The 22,453-nt window shown below is 38.9% G+C and overlaps 1 protein-coding gene across 3 annotated transcripts in view; it reads right to left on the bottom strand.

Annotated features, from left to right (window-relative positions):
* Positions 1–22,453, bottom strand: part of ARK2N (arkadia (RNF111) N-terminal like PKA signaling regulator 2N) — an 82,512-nt gene that overhangs the window by 29,767 nt on the left and 30,292 nt on the right. For 2 of the 3 annotated variants that reach the window (XM_073343456.2, XM_073343457.2), the window contains exon 3: positions 4,556–4,738. In XM_073343456.2, the coding sequence (XP_073199557.1) occupies positions 4,556–4,738 (183 nt within the window). Of the gene's footprint in view, positions 1–4,555; positions 4,739–20,898; positions 21,691–22,453 lie in introns of those variants that run through there. The other variant, XM_073343458.1, reaches the window with a different exon arrangement.

The raw sequence follows: 22,453 nt of genomic DNA, 5'->3' as shown, positions 1-22,453 counted from the left end.
CCCAAACCTTGAGGTATCAGTTCTAGAGCTTTAACACAGATATCAGAAACACGTTTGATACTTTGTACGCTATCTTTATTAGGGACACACAAAAATTAATAAAATCTGCTTAAAATCTGTGTTACTGCCATTATCTACTCTATTTTAGTCCATTTTTTTCACTAAAAACATAATTTTAACATGTGATTAATGTTTTTTTCTCTCTCTCTTTTATTAAGAAAGGGAATTAATTTTTCTAATTATTTTGGCATTTATGTTTACCAATCAGAGTCATGTATGTGACTCACTAACATTTGATTCCATCATTGCTATTGGTATCATTTACTTTCATGCAAATTTTAAGTTTTTTACAGATATAACTAAAAATACAATTTGAAAACAAGAAACCTTCATCTGCCCTGTGTCTAAAGTTATCCATTTAGCTAATGTTTTTTAAACTGGCATTGCTTAGATTAGTACAAGCTAAGGTTACATTCTAGACGGATACTATTATTTGATTGTACCACTTTAAATGATGAATGACAAAGCACAATATGACAAAGCCCAGTTTGCCCCTACGTAAGGCCAGCCGTGCTGTGGCGTTTCCGAGGAACTGCTTCAACATGGACTGGAATGGAGAAGACAGACTTGAAGAGCCAACCCCATAAAATTGAGACTAATGCCAGAAGAAGATGAAGGGCTTGATACCCAGCCACTGAGTTCAGTGAAAAGAATGTCAAATTGATTCACAGACCGGTCTTCTCATCTTCAAGGGCTTTAGTGGACATCGCTAACTTAAGTTAATCACGAGTGTACGTTAACCAACTTATATTTTATGCACTTGTGTTAGTCCTGCTTCTTTGGAGAAGTTTCAAGCAGCTGCCTTTCCCGGAGCCTTAGACACACTACAGAGTAGCTCAGGACTCACAAGAAGATGGAAATGCTTCAGGTGGCTGGTTTTACAAATATTATTAGGACAAAGAAAAGAAAGCCCTTGACGGTCAGCCCAGATTAGTCCAAAAATATCTTCAACTTTTTAAATACAAAAAATAGATTGCTTTTATAGGATGTTTCCACCAGAATTCAGACAACATCACTTCAACATTTTCTAGTTTTCACTGGCTTCATCTTCATGGGTGGATCTGTGAACAATATTTGCACTACTGTGCGCTGAGAGACTGACCATTTGTATTCATCTGCCTTGACGATACATTTTAAAATCACTGCATAAGGAAGGCCAAAGCTTCAGACTCTCATACTATCAGTACAGCCAAGTCCCCATGTCCTGTGCAGCTAAAGACGTAAATATGCAGTAAGGATTCTGAATTTATGCCATACTACCTACGCCAAACCCTCTTCCTTCTCTGTTTTTCCCCTCTGCACACCCCAAGTCCAATCCACTACTTCTTGTATTATTTATTTTTATAGTCAATTCAGTCACATTATGCTGCCCCTAAATGTTCAATGTGCTGCAGATTTTTTGTTGACAAAGATAACTTCATCACTGAATTTGCCTGGGAAAAAGCTGGAGGTAATTAGCAGTAATTAGATAGGAGACAGTTGGCTATGGGAACTTGGGACATTTTGGAGCTGTCCCCAGGAAGCAGTTAAGGTTTCTGGGACTGAGGAAGGAATACTCCTCTTCTTTCCATCCCCCTTTTAGGCAAAAGCAGTGGTGACTTTCAACTTAGAAAAAGGGATGTTTGAATTACTTATTACCTTCTCCAGCAAATACTGACAGCAACTAACTGCCTGACTGCATTGTGTCAGAAACATAAATGGCCAGGGTGGGCCAAGGCTCTGAGGTGGCACGAAGCTGGCTGGTTCTTGCTCACATGTTCAGGATCTAACAATGCTATATGTGGGGGCAGTGACGTTGGAGGTTTTCCACCTTCCTCTAAAGCATGTGGGTGCAGGTCACTTGCCCGGATTAGCTGAGTATATCCCACTTAATCATGTCCTTGCCACTGCAAGGGCCTCTGCCTTTCATGCACCTCAGTTCCTTCCTATTCTCTCCCTGTGGCACATCTCGTCTAGTCTCCTGTGGGCTATAATATTTTGGTCTAATTTCAGTTGCTGGGTTTAATGTGTGGGTGCTGGGGGGGGGGGTGGTGATGTACAGACTAGACGATCCAGTGGTCCCTTCTGGCCGTAAGCTCTCTGACTAAATATCTACCACTACATCCAACAACAATGGATAAGCATTAGCTTGCTTCTGCTAAAATGATCTGCAGTGAAACAGTAAATGGTGACATTTAAATTATCATTAGGTTCCTGTGTCAAATGCCCATTGAGGTGAAATGGGAGCCATTCACGTCTATCATCCCATCCAACAACACTTCCCACTCTTACTTGAAGTGGATTTGACCCATTCTCCGTGATGTGTTTGGAAAGGTGGGTGATAAGAGGGAATACGTAATTTTGATATTAAGGGGACAATAAGAGGAGTAGGTCCAAAACCTGACTCCCCCATGACCTTCCACCTGTTTGCAAGATCCATGCAATTCTTGAGATGATTCAATGTTGCGTTGGCTGACTGGTGTTTTTAGGAGAAAAAAAGTCACAGCTCAACACAGCCAACCCTTCAATAAAAAGGCTAGTCTGCAAGCAGGATGTCAGAAAAAGCTGACTTCAGTTTTAAGGTTCCAAGCAGTGGTTTGGGGCAGAGGGAAGGGAACAGATTCCCAGCAGTTTTGCAATGAGATAAATCAGAGTCAGACATTTTTCATAAGTATAAATAAATTTTTCCTTGTGACTGAAAAGAAGGTATAGATGTTGCATTTCCATAGCATCTTCCATCCAAGCTCCCACCAGGTCTTTGGTGAATTGTAAGGGGAGGGGAGGGGGAATTTTGGCTTAAAAACATAGGGGCAAACTTTTAGGATCTTTAGTGTCCATGTAGCACACACAGGATCTAAGGCCCAGACCTGCAAAAGATATTTAGGTACCTAACTTCCACTGCATTCATGGTTGTTAGGACCCAAACCTGAAAACTCTTACGACTAATTATAGTGCATAAGTACCATGAGTAGACCAATTCTTAAAATCAAAGTAGGAGTAAAAGTGTTTTCAAAATTGATCACTTAGGGCTTGAGCCTTTCAAGGTGCTGGGCACTCTGGCTCTGAACCAGCCAAGCACTTAAGCATATACTTAACTTTAATCACATGATTAGTCTATTGGTTTTAAAAGGACTACTTAAGTACTTAAAGCTAAGTACATGTTTAAGTGCTTGGCTAGATTGGGACAAAGGTGTTCAGCATCTTGTAGACTCGAGTACTTAGCTTTCAGAAGTATCATCCAAAAGACCTACACATAATAAATTTCATCGGAGTTATTTTATTTACTTTGGAAGATTGAAGGGTTGAGTTTGACTCTGCTGGGATCTGAACTTTATGGTTGCAGATAGTGTGGAGTATATCTAACATAGTACTCACAGGCCTGATTCAGTTTCCCCCGGAAACTGATTCCAGCTGTCTTAATTTGTAGCGGATCACATCCTATGTCGGTAGGCCATTTTCAAGCTACAATCTGTGGTCAAAGCATGATGATGTCAGCATCTCTCTGCCTAAGTTTGTACATTGCTCATGTGTGTGCACACTTGCCAGCTTGCATCTTACTCATTAGGAGTGCTTGTGTGGCTGTAAAGTTCAGTGCATCACAGGTAAATATCCCAGTGTGCCATGTGCCACCATCGAGTGCAGAGCCTTTTGGGAAATTTTTGCAATGGGTTGGTGGGATTAAAAATGACATAATCCCTAGCTCCTAGATCCCTGGGTAAGTTCCCAGTATGCAACTTTCTCCATCCCATAATCATCCATATCCCATAATTTTCACACTTTTTAAAATCCCACAAACCCATGTGGCATTTTTCCGTCTCTGCTACTTCTGACAGAAGCATGGAGCCTGCAGAGCTCTGCACTACTCTCATGAACATTGAAAATACAGGATGCATAATTCTCCTGTACTTGCAGACCCGCAGGAAGCACCACAACAACTGGGGACACGAGGTTGTCTCCAAGGATGGTTTGCTGAGGGACACAGCAAAAAACAACTCAAGGTTGATGGTAGCATTCACAGAGCAGCTGCAGACAGTGGAGCGCTGCCTTCTGGGCCCTAGAAAGGAGCATTGACAAGTGGGATCGCATTGTAATGCGGGTATGGGATGACAAGCAGTGGCTGCACAACTTTTGGATTCCTGGAGGTGGTTTTATTGTGTTACTGTAACAAGGCGCTTACGTCAGCCAGAGGCAAATCTGAGCATAGAAACATGCACAAATAGGTTGGTGCAAGGTGATTTACGTCAATGTAATTTGGTTGTACAGACCAGGCATGGGCAGTCCCTTACTCTGTGATGAGTCCATTGATTTCAATGGAACAAGTCACAGAGTAACAGACTACTCAGCATGAGAGAGAATGGGAGAATATGTCCCTAAACAAGAAACAAAGTACATTCAGGACACACGTTTCTTCAACATGACCCTTTATACCTGATCTGTACTATTCTACACTTTTTATAACTGGTGTCAGGCCATATACATGCTACAGCATCAGAGAAGGAGGTTAATGTAGACAAACCTGTATCAGTATTCAGTTCCTCTAGCAGACCTCTGGTCCTCCAGGTAGCTCCTGTGTCCTGGTTTCCTACAGAATTATTGTGCTCTTGAACTACTGCAGCCGCCAATAGATTGTCCACATTTACCACTTCAGAGTCAGAGTTTGTGTCCGATATATCATAATGAGCTACAACCGGAGGTCCATCTGAGGAGGAAAGGAAAAGCAATGGACAAAAGATGAATGCATGTTTTGAAAGACAGACACTTTTAAAACATAAATCTCTAGCTCTAGGATCACCACATCTTCCTAAGTATGTCCTCAAGGAACAGTCAGAGGCACGTACATTAATGATTAAACTTCAACTGGAGGAAGGAAGTCTGACACCAGAGGCATTTTAAGTTTTGCATAAATAGAAAAGATATAGAGTACCCAGCCATGTAAGCTTGCCCTCTCATATCTGATATTTACATATTATCCTTTACATTAACCCAGAAAATTCTACATATTTAACAATGTTACATTTATAACACTAAAACAAATACGTTTCAGTTTAAGGAAAGAAATAATATTCTGAATGACGGGACATTAAGTAAGGCAAGAGAAAATGTTTATGGAATTGTACCTAATTCAAATGACAACTTACATTTTTTAGGGGTTGATTTGGATAAAACTACTATTTTTTTGTGTGTAATGGATCCAAACACAATACATTTAACACCAGGCAAGTTTCCTTACATAAAATCCACCTGCCAAGGACACTGGCATTTATCAAAACTGCAGTGGCTTTTTTTCATATACAAGTGCAAAAAAAAAAAATGTAAAAATATACAAGCGAATAATACCCTTTCAGGCAGAGTTTTCTGTTGAAAGCAAAGCATAGCGACATGTATGCCTTTAGCAGTGTTTTCACAGTATGAGTCTACCACCACCAAGGGGTGGGGGGATTGGGGGGGGGGGGGGAGAAGAGATGTAAACCTTCAGTTTTTTGCAGCCTATTATTGAAAAACAACTACAAGAGTTTTTTTTGGGGGGGGGGGCGGTGTTTTTCTTTCCTTCGTTTTCTTTCATCCTTGAGAGATGAAAATAACGTATAGTTTGATGGGGTACCAGAAGCAGCCCATCCTCAAAATAAAATCAAATTCAATTAAAAGGGTCATTTGGAAGCAGAAGAATAATTAATAAATATCATTATGAAAGTCCTCATTTTCATTAAAAAAAGGCTGCGTCCCTTAATAGCTCTAACTGATCTAGATAGTTTGGAAGACATTTTAAAGGATGAAATCCTCTCTCCACTGAAATCAACTGTAAAACTTCCACTGACTTCAACAGGGCCAAGATTTCCTCCAAAGGAATCATACCTTTGAGTGGCACATATAAAAATATCTGAATATTCTGGACCAAGACTCGGCTGATGTCAGCATAGCATAGCTTTTATTTGCACTAGGAATAGGATACATTGACAAGGCTACTACTACTTTTGTTGTATAGAACCATCTAAATTATAAAACAACTAAAATACAAATAAAAAAGCAGTTCTCTAAAAAACATTTGTTTCAGGAAACTCTGGCTTCTTTAGGGGCATAACATGAAAAGTGTTTGGCACTGAAGAAAAAAAGATCAATGTATAATTAAAGCTTAAAACTTGGGTCACGGCTGATTCCACCAGAGCTTGTTTTGTTTTTACTTAATCCTTCAGAAAATAATCCAACACAACAATTTTAAGGAATTCTTATTCTGCAGTTAGCAACTCACTTCACTAAAACACAACATTATGAAGGAATCTTGCTTAAACTGTGCTGAAGATCAGTTCTGCAACCTGACATGAAAAAATTCACAAACCATTTCAAGTCAGAACTCCCCCAACATCAGTTTCATAAAACAATGTTGTTACATTACAAATTCAGAACAGACCCAACGTAAAAATAAATGGGTAGTTAAATGCCAATGTATAAGAGAGCAAATATGTCACAACATGAAATACTGATGATTATTACTGGGAAAAAAATCCTTATGACCAGTGGAAAGACAACTGTTTTCTTTTAAAAAGGCAAATCCAAAGTACAAGATTACCAACTTTATGATTAAATTGGTTGTTTTTGAGGGGTTTTTTTTTGCACATTTTGGACTAAATTACATGTAGAATTTACAATATAATTAATGATCCAAAGGCATGTTTTCACAGTCTTATCATCAGAGTTCAGTGTGATATGGTATCAATATATTGTGTGATCTATAAAAATAAATACTTGAGTGCAGAAGATACGAGGGTCAAGTACAATATTGACTATTTGACCATGTTTTCAGTAAGGATGTTATCTAAAATTTAAGGAGCTGTGTATAATTCCTTCATTGTTTGGTTTCTCTTTTGGTTATTACTAATCTTTCTAAGAGCAGACGCCAAATTTAAATTAAGTCGGCATGTCTACATGAGTCAAATTATAGTTGGAAAATGGCATCAAAAGTCTCAAGTCAAAATTGTACCACTCCTACATGTATAATCATGCAAAAATGTATAATAAATGTATATACATGCAGAGTGATATTCTCTTCACCTACCCATAGAAATAACTTGTGTGAAAGTCTTCATCAGTAGGAAATACAAGCATAAACTTGTTATCTGTAGCTCCACTCTTGTATCTTCCACACTTCCAAACAGCACACCTTATAACTTAGCTTAAATTTAGTATACATCAAACAGACAAATATCTTCAATGTAATTTACATTATTGTACAGTAATTTGGTCAATTTGACAGCCACCATTAAAGGATCTTTAAAATCCACATAATCACAAGCAGACTATTTACAAACCATCCACAAAAAGGAGAGAGATTTTTGCTTTTCTCAGCCTTGTCTTTCAAAATCAGATTTGGAAACAAAATGTGCCGTGAATATCAGGGCTATCTAAACCCGTCATCAGTGAATGACTGATTATGCCAACTTAATGACTACAAGACTGGAGCAAAACCCTGAGACTGTCAGCATGCGTAAAGCTAGAATATACACCCTATTGAAAAGCTGTGATGCCCCTTTAAAAAAACCAAAAACAATCAACCCAAGATTTTCTCATTAAAAACAACTCTAGAAGGACTAGAGCACTTAGAAGATTTGTACAGCGATACATAGCATTTCCCGTCTCGGTAGCCGTTTTAAATCCAGCTCATATTGGTACAGACTGAAAGTTGTTGCAAATCTGATAGCTGTCAGTGGCCTATGTTAAAAGAGCTGGTGTTTTCAGTCCAATTTCCTAGGAGACAGACATACACATGACCAAAGCCACCATTACAAATGGAATCCTTGATGGCAACCTTGATGAACTCCGTGCCCTCACACATGGCAAGGAACAGGGCAGCATGGGGAAGCTAACAATGCTACTGTCAGTACTTCTTTCGAACAGATAAAAAGAATTCTCTTGGCATCTGCCATCACAATCTGGATAAAGAAAAAGTTATGCGCTAGATCCTGCAGTGCAGCTGATAAGCACAAATGATGACATTAGTGCACCCTCTGCAAAGGGACAAAAGACCTATGCACTATTTAAATCCCCCTCACACTTTATTTTGAGGGCTGAGGCCCAGGTCCTCAAAGGTATTTAAGCTCCTAACTCCCACTGATTTCAATGACCAAAGAAGAACGCTGTGTAACTTGAAACCTTCTCTTTCACCAACAGAAATTGGTCCAATAAAAGGTATTACCTCACCCACTTTGTCTCTCTAATATCTTGGGACCAACATGGATTCACATGCTGGCTCCATACCATTGGTGGATTCCCCCCGCCTCCTCCTTACAAGCCAGTTATGCCAGCTTTAGGGCCAGTTTACACTGGTGGTGCAATGCAAAACTAACACATAGCACCAGAAAGATCAGGATCACTGACTCTAGGTAGGGAATAAGAATGAACTTTACTGAAGAAAAATTGTTTTCATTACAAATATCCTTTTGAAAAGGATGAAAAAAAATTCAACACTTACTTTTTCCAGTTTTTTCACAAGAATTAGGCTACTCTTTTGAAGGAGTGGATTGAGTAAAAGGAATTCAAAAGACAGTTATTAAAGCAGACTCTGGCAAAATCAAAAATGATATTCCACATGAGAGAAAACAGGAAGTTTTTTAGTCAGCTGACAAAAGCTAAACAATTTTTTTCTCTTTTAAAAAGTCAGACCTATTGAGACTTGATTTAGGAGAAATGCTTAAAAAGCTTCATTGGTGGAAAGCTTAAATCCATGTTTAATGCAACAAACACATGGGAAAAGACAAGTCTGAAAGTTAACATACATCAGCAGCAAAATACAGCTATTGACATTTAACATTAATACTGCAAAAAATTAAAAGGAGTACTTGTGGCACCTTACAGACTAACAAATTTATTTGAGCTCAAATAAATTTGTTAGTCTCTAAAGGTGCCACATGTACTCCTTTTCTTTTTACGAATACAGACTAACACAGCTGCTACTCTGAAAACTGCAAAAAACAGACAATTTTTTCCTTTGAAAGGCAGAGGCCATCTTGGCATAAAAATATCAAGGGTCTGATTCCGTTCTCACCTACACTGATGTAAATCAGAATGGTCTCCACCAGTGTCAATGGAATTTCAACCAGTGTAAAATCAGACTCAGGCCTCAATTGTCAATTTTTTATATTTTTAAGTTTGCAATATAGTTAGTTCACTATCTCACTCATGTTTACTAACCACTTACGTGTTTACTAATCACAGTGCCTCTCTCCCTGCTGGATCCCAAAACACTTTGGGCCAGATTTAGCTAGGTGTATGATTGTTGTATATAAAATTCAGCCTCTTTGTGATGAAACCCAACAGCTGTTTATTGATACACTATAATACTGCAAAAAGAAAAGGAGGACTTGTGGCACCTTAGAGACTAACAAATTTATTTGAGCATAAGCTTTCGTGAGCTACAGCTCACTTCATCGGATGCATTCAGTGGAGTTTAGGACAGGAAGCAAACAACTCTAACTAACTAACGCGATAGGGAAAATTTAGCCACTACATTTTCATATATAAAACAGGTATTACAAACAATCTCTCAAAGTGCTTTTCATCAGAAGATCTCAAATCGCTTTACAAAGGATGTAAGCATCATGATCTCCATCTTATAGATTGGAGAACTGAGGCACACAGCCGTGACTTGCCCAAAGTCAACCAGCAGCCAAGCTGGAAATAGGAAGTTTCCCAAGTTCTAGCCCAGCGCTCCAATCAGGATGCTGGGACAGTTCCGAACAGTAAATTACTAATGGTTAAAAAAATTAGCTTCAGAGTATTTTCTTGAAACAAAAATTAAAAAGGGTGACAAAGAACTGGGAGAGGCACTTTGTTAATGGCAAACCAATAAAGATAAGGCTTCCTTTATTCTTGCAATACAACAATACTTTTGGATCTTATTTATGGGTATTGATAATGCTTTGTAGTATTTGAACTGCATTACCCCACAACAGAGAAGTTTAATTTTTTGTATCTATCATGTGAGGAGAATATTAAAAAATTTAAAAGAAAAAACCCACAAGAATAAAAGGTCAGATTCTGGCCTCATTTATATCTGGTATAAATCCAAGGTAACTTAGTTTACATCAGTGGAGTTACACCAAATTTTAAAAAGTAGCATTTCATAGATTTATAGTTTTTAACACCAAAAGGTCATTAGAATCATCCTGTATAACATAGGCCAAAGAACACACAACATAGGTTATGCTTAAGAATATGGCCCTTCATGACTTGCAAAATTTATTTTAGACAATATATACTACTAATGCCTCTGACTCCATAGAAGGATTTTTTTTTTTTAGAAGGAGTTTGGACTGGATACTTTTTTTGATTTAAAAAGCACAATACAAGCTTGATATTATTCAAGACATGAGTAAGAGCAACAGTTTCATAACACATGCATGGTACAAGTGGCATTGAACCAGACTAGCTGAGCTCTAAAATGATTCCCAAATGAGAAGAAAAAAAATCTTGCCCATTGTCTAGAATTTATTAACAAGAAACATTTTATTACTATTTATATTTATTCACTCTAGGTTACAGTAGTTACATTTCAAAATTTACAGTGTTAGGCAAAAGATACACACTGTGTATACAATAAAAACAGTGAAACTACATTCTCCCTAAAATCATAAAGTGAACAAAAATTACTATTGAGATTAGTGTTTTTCATATTTTTCCTTCATTCAACAAGATACTTAATTTAATTTACACCATGGCAATAAAATCAGAAGAAAAGTAGATGAGTATCTGTTCCGAGCTAAGATTCAAGCTCATTTTAAGATACTATGCACAGATGTTAAAGCTTTGTAGATCAACATTCATACTTTCAGGCTATTTGATGGCTAGATGGAAAATAGCTTTGTTTTTTGGATAATACACAAGCGATAAAGTCACTGAGTTGTGCTCTGAATAAAGGCACATGGAACATGGCTATGTCCTGAAGATTCTAGGAAGTGGTGCATATTGTTTTACAGTGCATGTTTATCTTCTGATGGTATGTTCTGTTTCTACTGTTATTGAATTGTGAGCTAAACATTACAAAAACTGAATATCCAGGCACTCTAGTTGGCCAGTCTGTAAACTTCCACCTGACCTTTTGAGTCCCTTTCAGTCAACGAAACTATTTTCCATGTGCCCTCATTTTCCCAAGCTAATACTACATGGGATTAATAAAATTTGTAAAAAAAAAAAAAAACACCTAACACCCACACACACTGAAGTGGGTTTGTGACTTCACTTTTTGCTAGGTACTGTCCACCGTTATCAATCAGCCTGAATATTTATCTTATACAGTACATATCACACAGCACTCTCATTCTAATGATTTCTTGTAACTGTAGTGTCATGTTGCAGCCCTGTGTTATGCTGAATCTAATCAAGCATCCACTTACAGGGCCTGACCTGCAGACCTTATTCATGCAAATGCCCCATTAAGGACAATGGGAGTTATCCTTGAGTAAGAACTACAGGATTAGCTCCATCATAATTAAAAATAAGGTTTGAATACTGGTTCCATGGAAATCGACTTTTTTCCACTGACTTCCATGAAACCAGGATTACACTCTGTGTTAAAATGGCCTATAGAGACATACAGTATGTGATACAGGAAAAGACAATATATATCTTCAACAACAAAATCATTTAAATACATTTAAGGTTGTAACAACTGCCACAAATAATCCCAGAAAATGTTAGATTCAGATTGATAATCCATCCTTAGCTTTAGCAGCTCTGAAAAATAACCAAAATATTCCTTTCATAGACATTAAATAATAATAGACAAAAAAATGATATTTCTGACAATCATTTTTTTACCTACCATTATTACAAGTCACATTGAGGATCAGTGTAAGTAAAAGGTATTGAGCAAAATATTTTTCCTCTATTTTCTCAGGGCTTGTCTACACTTGAAATGCTACAGCATAGCGCTTCAGTATAGGCAATACCTACACCAATGGGAGGGGTTCTCCTGTTACTTTAACTAATCCACTTCTACAAGAGGTGGTAGCTAGGCTGATGGAAGAATTCTTCCATCAACCTAGCGCAGTCTACAAAGAGACTTAGGTCGGCTTAACTCTCAGGGATATGGATTTTTCACATCCCTGAGTGATGCATCTAGATCAACCTAATTTTCTAGTGTAGACCAGACATCGATTTCTTTACTTTGTGAATCTGACAGCACTTTGTGTACTCAGTTTCATGCTTTCACCTGTATAGTCCCAATAGCCAGTCAGTTTTCTGTTTGTGTAGTCACAAGGCAACACGTGAGAGAATTTTTTTATTAAAATAAATAGAAATATGTTATAGAAAAACACAAAACTCACAGAAGAACTCTGGCCAGGTGCAATATCTGAAACTATCAGCGTCTCTTTTTAAATGGCTAGTTTTCAAGTTGATGACATCTCTCTAATAAAATACCTGTTAGTTAAAATACTAGAAGAACTCTTCCGAAGGCATTCAGCTCAAGTAAATGTATGTTTAGGAATGTTTACTGGTACTTTATGAACAAAGAGGCAGATTCAGGCCTTGGATGGATGCATGGACTTCTATTAACTTCAATTAGAGCCACGCAAAAGTATCAGAATTCAATGCATCACATGAAATCACAAGAGATATCTCAGTAGTATCATTGGGCATGTCAACCATTTCTTAAATGTGCCTATGATCAGTATATCAAGATGCCTCCTGGGACTCTACATGGGGGTAAGAGTCTGTTCACACAGATCAGATCTGCAGGACCGGATCGCTACCCCTTCCTGCTTCTCCACGTGGGCACCAATGATACTGCCAAGAAGGACCTTGAGCGGATCACTGCGGACTACGTGGCTCTGGGAAGAAGGATAAGGCGCAAGTGGTGTTCTCGTCCATCCTCCCCGTGGAAGGAAAAGGCCTGGGTAGGGACCGTCGAATAGTGGAAGTCAACCAATGGCTACGCAGGTGGTGTCAGAGAGAAGGCTTTGGATTCTTTGACCATGGGACGGTGTTCCATGAAGGAGGAGTGCTGGGCAGAGACGGGCTCCACCTTACGAAGAGAAGGAAGAGCATCTTTGCGAGCAGGCTGGCTAACCTAGTGAGGAGGGCTTTAAACTAGGTTCACCGGGGGAAGGAGACCAAAGCCCTGAGGTAAGTGGGAAAGCGGGATACCGGGAGGAAGCACAGGCAGGAATGTCTGTGAGGGGAGGGCTCCTGCCTCACACTGAGAATGAGGGGCGATCAGCAGGTTATCTCAAGTGCTTATATACGAATGCACAAAGTCTTGGAAACAAGCAGGGAGAACTGGAGGTCCTGGTGATGTCAAGGAATTATGACGTGATTGGAATAACAGAGACTTGGTGGGATAACTCACATGACTGGAGTACTGTCATGGATGGTTATAAACTGTTCAGGAAGGACAGGCAGGGCAGAAAAGGTGGGGGAGTAGCACTGTATGTAAGGGAGCAGTATGACTGCTCAGAGCTCCGGTACGAAACTGCAGAAAAACCTGAGTGTCTCTGGATTAAGTTTAGAAGTGTGAGCAACAAGAGTGATGTAGTGGTGGGAGTCTGCTATAGACCACTGGACCAGGGGGATGAGGCTTTCTTTCGGCAGCTCGCGGAAGCTACTAGATCGCATGCCCTGGTTCTTATGGGTGACTTTAATTTCCTGATATCTGCTGGGAGAGCAATACAGTGGTGCATAGACAATCCAGGAAGTTTTTGGAAGGCATAGGGGACAATTTCCTGGTGCAAGTGCTAGAGGAGCCAACTAGGGGGGGAGCTTTTCTTGACCTGCTGCTCACAAACCGGGAAGAATTAGTGGGGGAAGCAAAAGTGGATGGGAATCTGGGAGGCAGTGACCATGAGTTGGTTGAGTTCAGGATCCTGACACAGGGAAGAAAGGTAAGCAGCAGGATACGGACCCTGGACTTCAGGAAAGCAGACTTCGACTCTCTCAGGGAACGGATGGGTAGGATCCCCTGGGGGACTAACATGAAGGGGAAAGGAGTCCAGGAGAGCTGGCTGTATTTCAAAGAATCCCTGTTGAGAATGGGACAAACCATCCCGATGTGTCGAAAGAATAGTAAATATGGCAGGCGACCAGCTTGGCTTAACGGTGAAATCCTAGCGGATCTTAAGCATAAAAAAGAAGCTTACAAGAAGTGGAAGGTTGGACATATGACCAGGGAAGAGTATAAAAATATTGCTCGGGCATGTAGGAATGAAATTAGGAGGGCCAAATCGCACCTGGAGCTGCAGCTAGCGAGAGATGTTAAGAGTAACAAGAAGGGTTTCTTCAGGTATGTTGGCAACAAGAAGGCGGCCAAGGAAAGTGTGGGCCCCTTAATGAATGAGGGAGGCAACCTAGTGAGAGAGGATGTGGAAAAAGCTAATGTACTCAATGCTTTTTTTGCCTCTGTCTTCACGAACAAGGTCAGCTCCCAGACTGCTGCGCTGGGCATCACAACATGGGGAATAGATGGCCAGCCCTCTGTGGAGAAAGAGGTGGTTAGGGACTATTTAGAAAAACTGGACGTGCACAAGTCCATGGGGCCGGACGAGTTGCATCCGAGAGTGCTAAAGGAACTGGCGGCTGTGATTGCAGAGCCATTGGCCATTATCTTTGAAAACTCGTGGCGAACGGGGGAAGTCCCAGATGACTGGAAAAAGGCTAATGTAGTGCCAATCTTTAAAAAAGGGAAGAAGGAGGATCCTGGGAACTACAGGCCAGTAAGCCTCACTTCAGTCCCCAGAAAAATCATGGAGCAGGTCCTCAAAGAATCAATCCTGAAGCACTTACATGAGAGGAAAGTGATCAGGAACAGTCAGCATGGATTCACCAAGGGAAGGTCATGCCTGACTAATCTAATCGCCTTCTATGATGAGATTACTGGTTCTGTGGATGAAGGGAAAGCAGTGGATGTATTGTATCTTGACTTTAGCAAAGCTTTTGACACGGTCTCCCACAGTATTCTTGTCAGCAAGTTAAGGAAGTATGGGCTGGATGAATGCACTATAAGGTGGGTAGAAAGTTGGCTAGATTGTCGGGCTCAACGGGTAGTGATCAATGGCTCCATGTCTAGTTGGCAGCCGGTGTCAAGTGGAGTGCCCCAGCGGTCGGTCCTGGGGCCGGTTTTGTTCAATATCTTCATAAATGATCTGGAGGATGGTGTGGATTGCACTCTCAGCAAATTTGCGGATGATACTAAACTGGGAGGAGTGGTAGATACGCTGGAGAGCAGGGATAGGATACAGAGGGCTAGACAAATTGGAGGATTGGGCCAAAAGAAATCTGATGAGGTTCAATAAGGATAAGTGCAGGGTCCTGCACTTAGGACGGAAGAACCCAATGCACAGCTACAGACTAGGGACCGAATGGCTAGGCAGCAGTTCTGCGGAAAAGGACCTAGGGGTGACAGTGGACGAGAAGCTGGATATGAGTCAGCAGTGTGCCCTTGTTGCCAAGAAGGCCAATGGCATTTTGGGCTGTATAAGTAGGGGCATAGCGAGCAGATCGAGGGACGTGATCGTCCTCCTCTATTCGACATTGGTGAGGCCTCATCTGGAGTACTGTGTCCAGTTTTGGGCCCCACACTACAAGAAGGATCATAGAATCATAGAATCATAGAATATCAGGGTTGGAAGGGACCCCAGAAGGTCATCTAGTCCAACCCCCTGCTCAAAGCAGGACCAATTCCCAGTTAAATCATCCCAGCCAGGGCTTTGTCAAGCCTGACCTTAAAAACCTCTAAGGAAGGAGATTCTACCACCTCCCTAGGTAACGCATTCCAGTGTTTCACCACCCTCTTAGTGAAAAAGTTTTTCCTAATATCCAATCTAAACCTCCCCCACTGCAACTTTAAATGTGGATGTGGATAAATTGGAGAGAGTCCAGCGAAGGGCAACAAAAATGATTAGGAGTCTGGAACACATGAGTTATGAGGAGAGGCTGAGGGAACTGGGATTGTTTAGTCTGCAGAAGAGAAGAATGAGGGGGGATTTGATAGCTGCTTTCAACTACCTGAGAGGTAGTTCCAGAGAGGATGGTTCTAGACTATTCTCAGTGGTGGAAGAGGACAGGACAAGGAGTAATGGTCTCAAGTTGCAGTGGGGGAGGTTTAGGTTGGATATTAGAAAAACTTTTTCACTAGGAGGGTGGTGAAACACTGGAATGCGTTGCCTAGGGAGGTGGTGGAATCTCCTTCCTTAGAAGTTTTTAAGGTCAGGCTTGACAAAGCCTTGGCTGGGATGATTTAATTGGGGATGGGTCCTGCTTTTGAGCAGGGGGTTGGACTAGATGACCTCCTGAGGTCCCTTCCAACCCTGATATTCTATGATTCTAAAGGATGCATGTTAAAAATGCATAGCAATTTAATTAGTTTTGTGTTTAAATTTAGGTTTTGTAAATTTGCAGCAACCAAGGCCACATGTCAGATTTTAGTGTCTCAGCCAAATTAATCCTGTGTCAAATGTGACTTCTGAAATCAAATGTTATTTTGGCAAGATAAGAATAGGAACTAATAGCACTAAAGTTATCAAGTGTATTAAAATTAACTTTTTAAACCAGATGTTTAAAAAATTGCCCTCAGTTGAAGCTGATGTATGACAAATTTCAGCCCAGAGTAAAATGTTTAGAGCTAAATTATGGAGATTGAACATTAGGCTAACTTGCTTTAAAAATACTTTTCAGTCCTAGAGACAACTATTATGTTTTATAACTCTGGGTTATGTTAGAGTTTACTACACTTCGTTTTGCTGTGTACTATTTTTTAAAAAATCTAAAATATTTTAAAGTTATAAACCTTTTAAAATAGGGCTCTAATGTGAACAATGTATAATTTATAAAACACTAAACCAGTGTCAAACTATCATTTGTATGCTAAGTAAAACAGAAACTCTTTATTTAAATAAAAGACTTGTGTAACAAACAAGTAAGAGACAGGAAATGCATAATTACAACCAACACATCCTTCTTAACTTACCCCATTTCTGGGGGAGAGAAGTGGCTCCAAGCCTCCATAAGGACCTACAGGGAAACTTGAGCCTGCAATCAACTGAACTCCAAATCCCCACATATTTCAAAGGAGTTCTACACATAGACCAGTTCCGGTATCTGAATTTTGAATTTCCTGATTTATCAGCTTGACACACATCCTCAGTGGCACTTAAATTAAGAGAGTGTACAAAGATTTAAGTTTCATTTGCACTTTGTTACAAAAACCATAAATGAAGTAAATGTATTTCAAGTGCACAGATGCACCAATTCCTAGTTCCTGAATTTCCAGTTAGGCGTGTACTTTCATTATTCACATGCATAAATGTCTGCAGTATTTTAGGTGTCTTTTAAATTAAAGATTTTGCATAAACGAGCATATAAAATTTAATGGCCAATTCCTCATCTGGTTTTGAATAGGCACGGACTTCAGTGGAGCTATACCAGTTTACACAAGTTGACAATCTGTCCTACCATATTTATTCTTTCACAGGAGTCTGAAAGACTGCAAGTAATATTTTCTTAAGAAACTAGAGTGTTTTTTTACTCCATTCTGAAGCAAAAACCACAGGCCAATCAAAGGTAATCTAGACTCCAATAGGCTGTTCCCCCAACATACCGTATATTCTCGTTCATAAGCCGAATATTTTTGGTAAAAAAAATGACATCAAAGAGCAGGGATCGACTTATAAATGGGTCTACACCAAAATATGATGATTTTAAACTCTATGGAATCATTTAATTGAATATCTAATACATTTTCGTTTTGTTTACCTGCAGCGGCTGCAGACATGGAGCCCCTCAGCACCCTGTGAACTGCGGCCACAGGGAGCTGAGGGGCTCCATGCCGGCAGACGCTCCAGGTAAACAAAACATCCCGACCTGCCAGCGGCTTGCCCTGACAGGCCGGGAGCCAAAGTTTGCCAACCCCTGAAATATAGGGTCAGTTTATGAAAGGGTCATACAGTTTTTCCTATTTTTACCTATCCATCTTGGGGGGGTCGGCTTATAAATGAACGGGCTAATGAACGAGTATATACAGTATGTAGAATTCCCATTGGACTCTCCCACAAATGTATTCATTAAACACAACAGTTAATTAAATTTCATTTTTAAAGACAAGGCTCGTACTCTTAAAATAAAAAAGGCCAGACTATTTTACTAGCAGGATGTCAAGGTGGGGACCAGACCTTATATACTAAAATTTCAGCTCAGAGCAAATCTTAATTCCCTGGAAATATTAATTTCAAGCCAAAACCTTTGAAAATAGGAGCTTATAGCTGAAACTGTGACAACCTTAACTGTAGCTGTATGAATATACCACCATAAAATACAAACACTTTCAGTTTTTCAGAAATGCAACCGAAGTCCAGAACTCCATTCAGTTAAAAAGATGTCAAGTGCTGGCATAAACAATTCAAATACATAATATAAAGCAGCAAGATAGATACTTTTGTTTAAGTGTACAACCAAACTATTGCATATTTTCCAGGAGCATAAAAACAGACCATTCGTTGTCTCAAATATCATATTTATACCAAACCAATGCAAGTGGAGATTCCCCCCCCCCCCCCCCAGGAGGAATTCAATTCTTGAAACCAGAACACAAGCTAATGGGTCAGATCCTCAGCTTGTATAAAATGACATTGGATTTGACTTCAAAGAAGTAATACTGACTTGTGCCAGTAGAAGATCTGACTCCATATGTTTTGGAGGCAGATAGAGCAGCTGACCAAACTAAAACCATTTACACATTCATATGTTTTCAATATTGTGTAGTTCATATATGGAAATACTGTTAAATTCTACATCTCTAATCTGAAACATTTTCCTAACAATCAACTGGCTGCCTTTGAACTAATCTATCCTAAAAAGGGCACCATCTTAAAAAACATCATCCCCATATGCAGCAAAACATGTATGTTCCACCACTATTATTTTCTGATTTGTTAACATTCACAGTAATTTACAAGATAAAATCAAGTAATGTATTGGTGGTGAAAAGGTTTTATGAAGCAGAAAGTATATTTCTGTTGTTGCAAAGCTAGGAGTGCTGTTTATTAACACTTAAATTTCAAAGGTCAGTTTCAATAAAAAAAATCCCATCCAGCTTCAATGCAAAGATTTTTTTTCAAGGTTCCTATGACCTACACAAGGCACAGAAGTTAGAGAGAAATTTAATTGACTACAACCATTGCAAAGTTATTATCCAGTTACAAGAGATTTCTAATCAGTATATAAAAGTCTGTATAACAGATGAACAAATTCTGCTCAATTCTTAAGGCAATTTGTTTTCAGATGCCTAATTGCTCCATTTTTTTAAAAATAGTAATGTTTCAGAGCATGCTTAACATACTGAATAAGTGACCCTGTTCTATATAAAAGTAACCAGTCACTGCTGGAAGCAGCTTTTGCATGCATGGGGAAAACTGTAGAGTTGTCATGCTTTAAATATGCTGCTCATATTAGAATTCTAAATGTATATATTATATATTAAAATCTATGAATACTAAAAAGATTTTTTTTAAATCAGCAATCAGTTTTCCCTGAAAGATCTTAACTTTTAAATAGATGAGGACAAGTTTGTTAAATTGGCTGGTATAGGAAAAATATTAAACACATCATGGTTACTTTTATTTTTAAAACAAGTAAAAAATATTAGTTATTAATGGAGGGCCTGATCAGAAGGCTATGTAAATTGATAGATTCCCAGTGACTTCATCGGGCTTTGTATCAGGCCTGTAGGATACACAATGGTACTTCTAATTGGAAGAAAAAGCTTTACTGAAATGATCTAAATAAAAATTCATAAAACCACCGTGGCTTAAAAACTGAAATTCTAAGAGCCCCAAAAGACCTCTTCCATTTTCTTTACTCAAAAGACATCTAGGTAGAGACTTTTAATTCCCATTATTACAGTTTTGACTTTATTTGCATTAGAAACATCTCACCAATACAAGGGTGAAATAAACTATATAAATGTATACTTTTGGTAACTAAGGGGAAATTATTCTCTCATGAAGGCCCAACTGTAAAGGCAACAGAAAACCACATGTATTCTGGCAATGGTGAGAATTAGTTATTTCTATAATATATAGCTTAATCCTAATTTAAACATCAAAGTTTCAAGCCTGATTACTCAGAATAACTAATTATCAGTATAACAATTAAAACAAAACCCACACAGTAGACAGTTCTTATATTATTTAAACAAAACTAATGCTATGGCATTCCCAATCACAGATAATCATTTCAATGGCAGTCAGAGAGGTGGCTCAGAAAATGCTCTAGCTTTAAGACCCACAAGCAAACAGTGCATTAAGTCCACCACGGTGTTTACCAATCTGAATGTCAGACATTCGGTTTTAAGTTCTTGGCCCAAGACTCAAAGCTACCTACAAAGTTTGCTTATCTCAGAACTGACAATGCTCTTTTTATTTCAGCATGAAAGACATAGCCTGACCATATATATATATACACACACACACACACGAAAGTATCAATGTTTTATTTGTGTGCATATGTCACGCGCACACACAAAAGTGTATGTGTATACATAATTATATATATGCAAGCATACATACAAAATTGGTGCTTCCCCTAAATATGAATGTTGTATGTAATATAGCAATGTCATTAATAGAAGCTCTTGTGAGAAAATTAACTACCAAATGGGACATGAATATCAACTACTGAGCACATTCAGTATATATAGCTAATTTTTAGGGTAGGCTTATTTACGACTTCTGCCAAAAAAAAGGAGGAGGGTCAATATATAGACAAGTTTAAGCTGCAGAATTTAGGTATGAACAGACATTTAAGTATGTATTAATTATTATTATGTAGTCAAGTTCACTAAGATTCCTTAAGTCTTTAAACTTATATTTCCCTATATAAACATTTTGGCATGCAAGAGGAACATATAGATGAATACACTGATTGCTTCTACTATAACAAACATAGCTCTACCATTCCAAGGGTATGTAACAAGGATTCTAATTTACATCTTGCCAAACGTTGGTGACAGGAGGTTTTTGTTTTGAGTTTTGCATGTGTGTTTATGTGTGTGTTTTGCTTGCTTTGTTTTTTAAAAAACCACATAAGTTTTCTTTAAATAAAAGATTTACAGCATAATGTTAAAAACCCATCACGGAAAAAAAAATACTTGCATGGAGAAAAGCAAATTTTGTTCTTAACACAATCCAAGGTAATGTCAAGATTTTAAAGACTAAGTTTTTGATTGATTTAAATCATGCTCTGCAATATTCCCATTCTCTGGAAACACAGCTGGAATATTGTTATTAAAAGTCGCTGGAAACTCTAATGTAGTGTCAACATTTTGATAGCTCACATAAGAATTAAAGGACTGCTGAGGAAGTACTTGGCTATCAGGCATCTGCGTGTATGCCCCTGACTGTGTGGTAGGGGGAATTCTTTGGCCAACTAGTTGCATTTTAGGTTCCCTGGGCTCCAGTTGTTGCTTGCTTTCTTCATCTGTGTCAAGACGAGTTAGCTTTTCTATCCACATGCGAAATTTCTCCTCTGTCTGCCTCTGCATCTCGGCAAAGCAGTTCATGGCCTCTTCCAGGACATTGCCTATGCAGTTCCTATCCCACACGGTGCCCCTGTCAAGCAATCCTGGAATTTCCCTGGTCGCTCCTCCAGATCCCCCAGCACGACTGTAGCCAGCTTTAAAGACATTGAGGCCATTTGATAAGACAACGTTAAGTAAGAACATTATAGTGTTTATTAAGGCATGCTAACTCAGGAAAACAGTATAAACTTTTCTAACTGTGGCCAGATGGATACAATATTGGGAGACCAATCTGTAGCCTCCAAATTAACCAGAAGCATTTACTTCAAAGTAAAAACCCACCAGGCACCACAGAGTTATTACTTCAAGTTCTTGGCTTTAAAAATATTTCATTCTAGATTTTTCTGGTAACTATTCCGTCACAATGTGCTTGTAGGTTTTGGAAACCAAATTTAGTCCAATCCCCATAGAAACTTTAGATGCTTTCACTGTTGATTCAAAATCAAAACATCGTACAATATTTAATGATATAATGAATACCTCCATTAAACTGCAATATAAAAATATCATAGATTTTAATGGATAAACTCAATAATTATACACATATTACTTAAATGGTTAGTGCCCTCCCTCCCCACCAAGGGATGGGTAAACACACACACAACTGTACACGTAACAGAGATAGAGATTGATACTAAAATTGTACTATTTCAAGTAGCAAATCCCAAATTTTAGCCCTGTTAGTCTTTACTTCTAAAACACTGGACACTAAAGGAAGAATAAAATGTCACAAACAAAACCCTGATCTTGCACGTAGTACGTAAGTAACACCATGCTGCTATATGGGGGAAGGAGGAGTAAAACAGCTTCTGTTTCTGACGGCAGGAAAGACTAACCACACCACAGGGGTAATCCATG

The sequence above is a fragment of the Lepidochelys kempii genome, chromosome 5, assembly GCF_965140285.1.
Source record: "Lepidochelys kempii isolate rLepKem1 chromosome 5, rLepKem1.hap1, whole genome shotgun sequence".
NCBI lineage: Eukaryota > Metazoa > Chordata > Testudines > Cheloniidae > Lepidochelys > Lepidochelys kempii.
The sequence above is the reverse complement of the archived record's forward strand: the minus strand, read 5'-3'. Positions and strand labels throughout refer to the sequence as shown.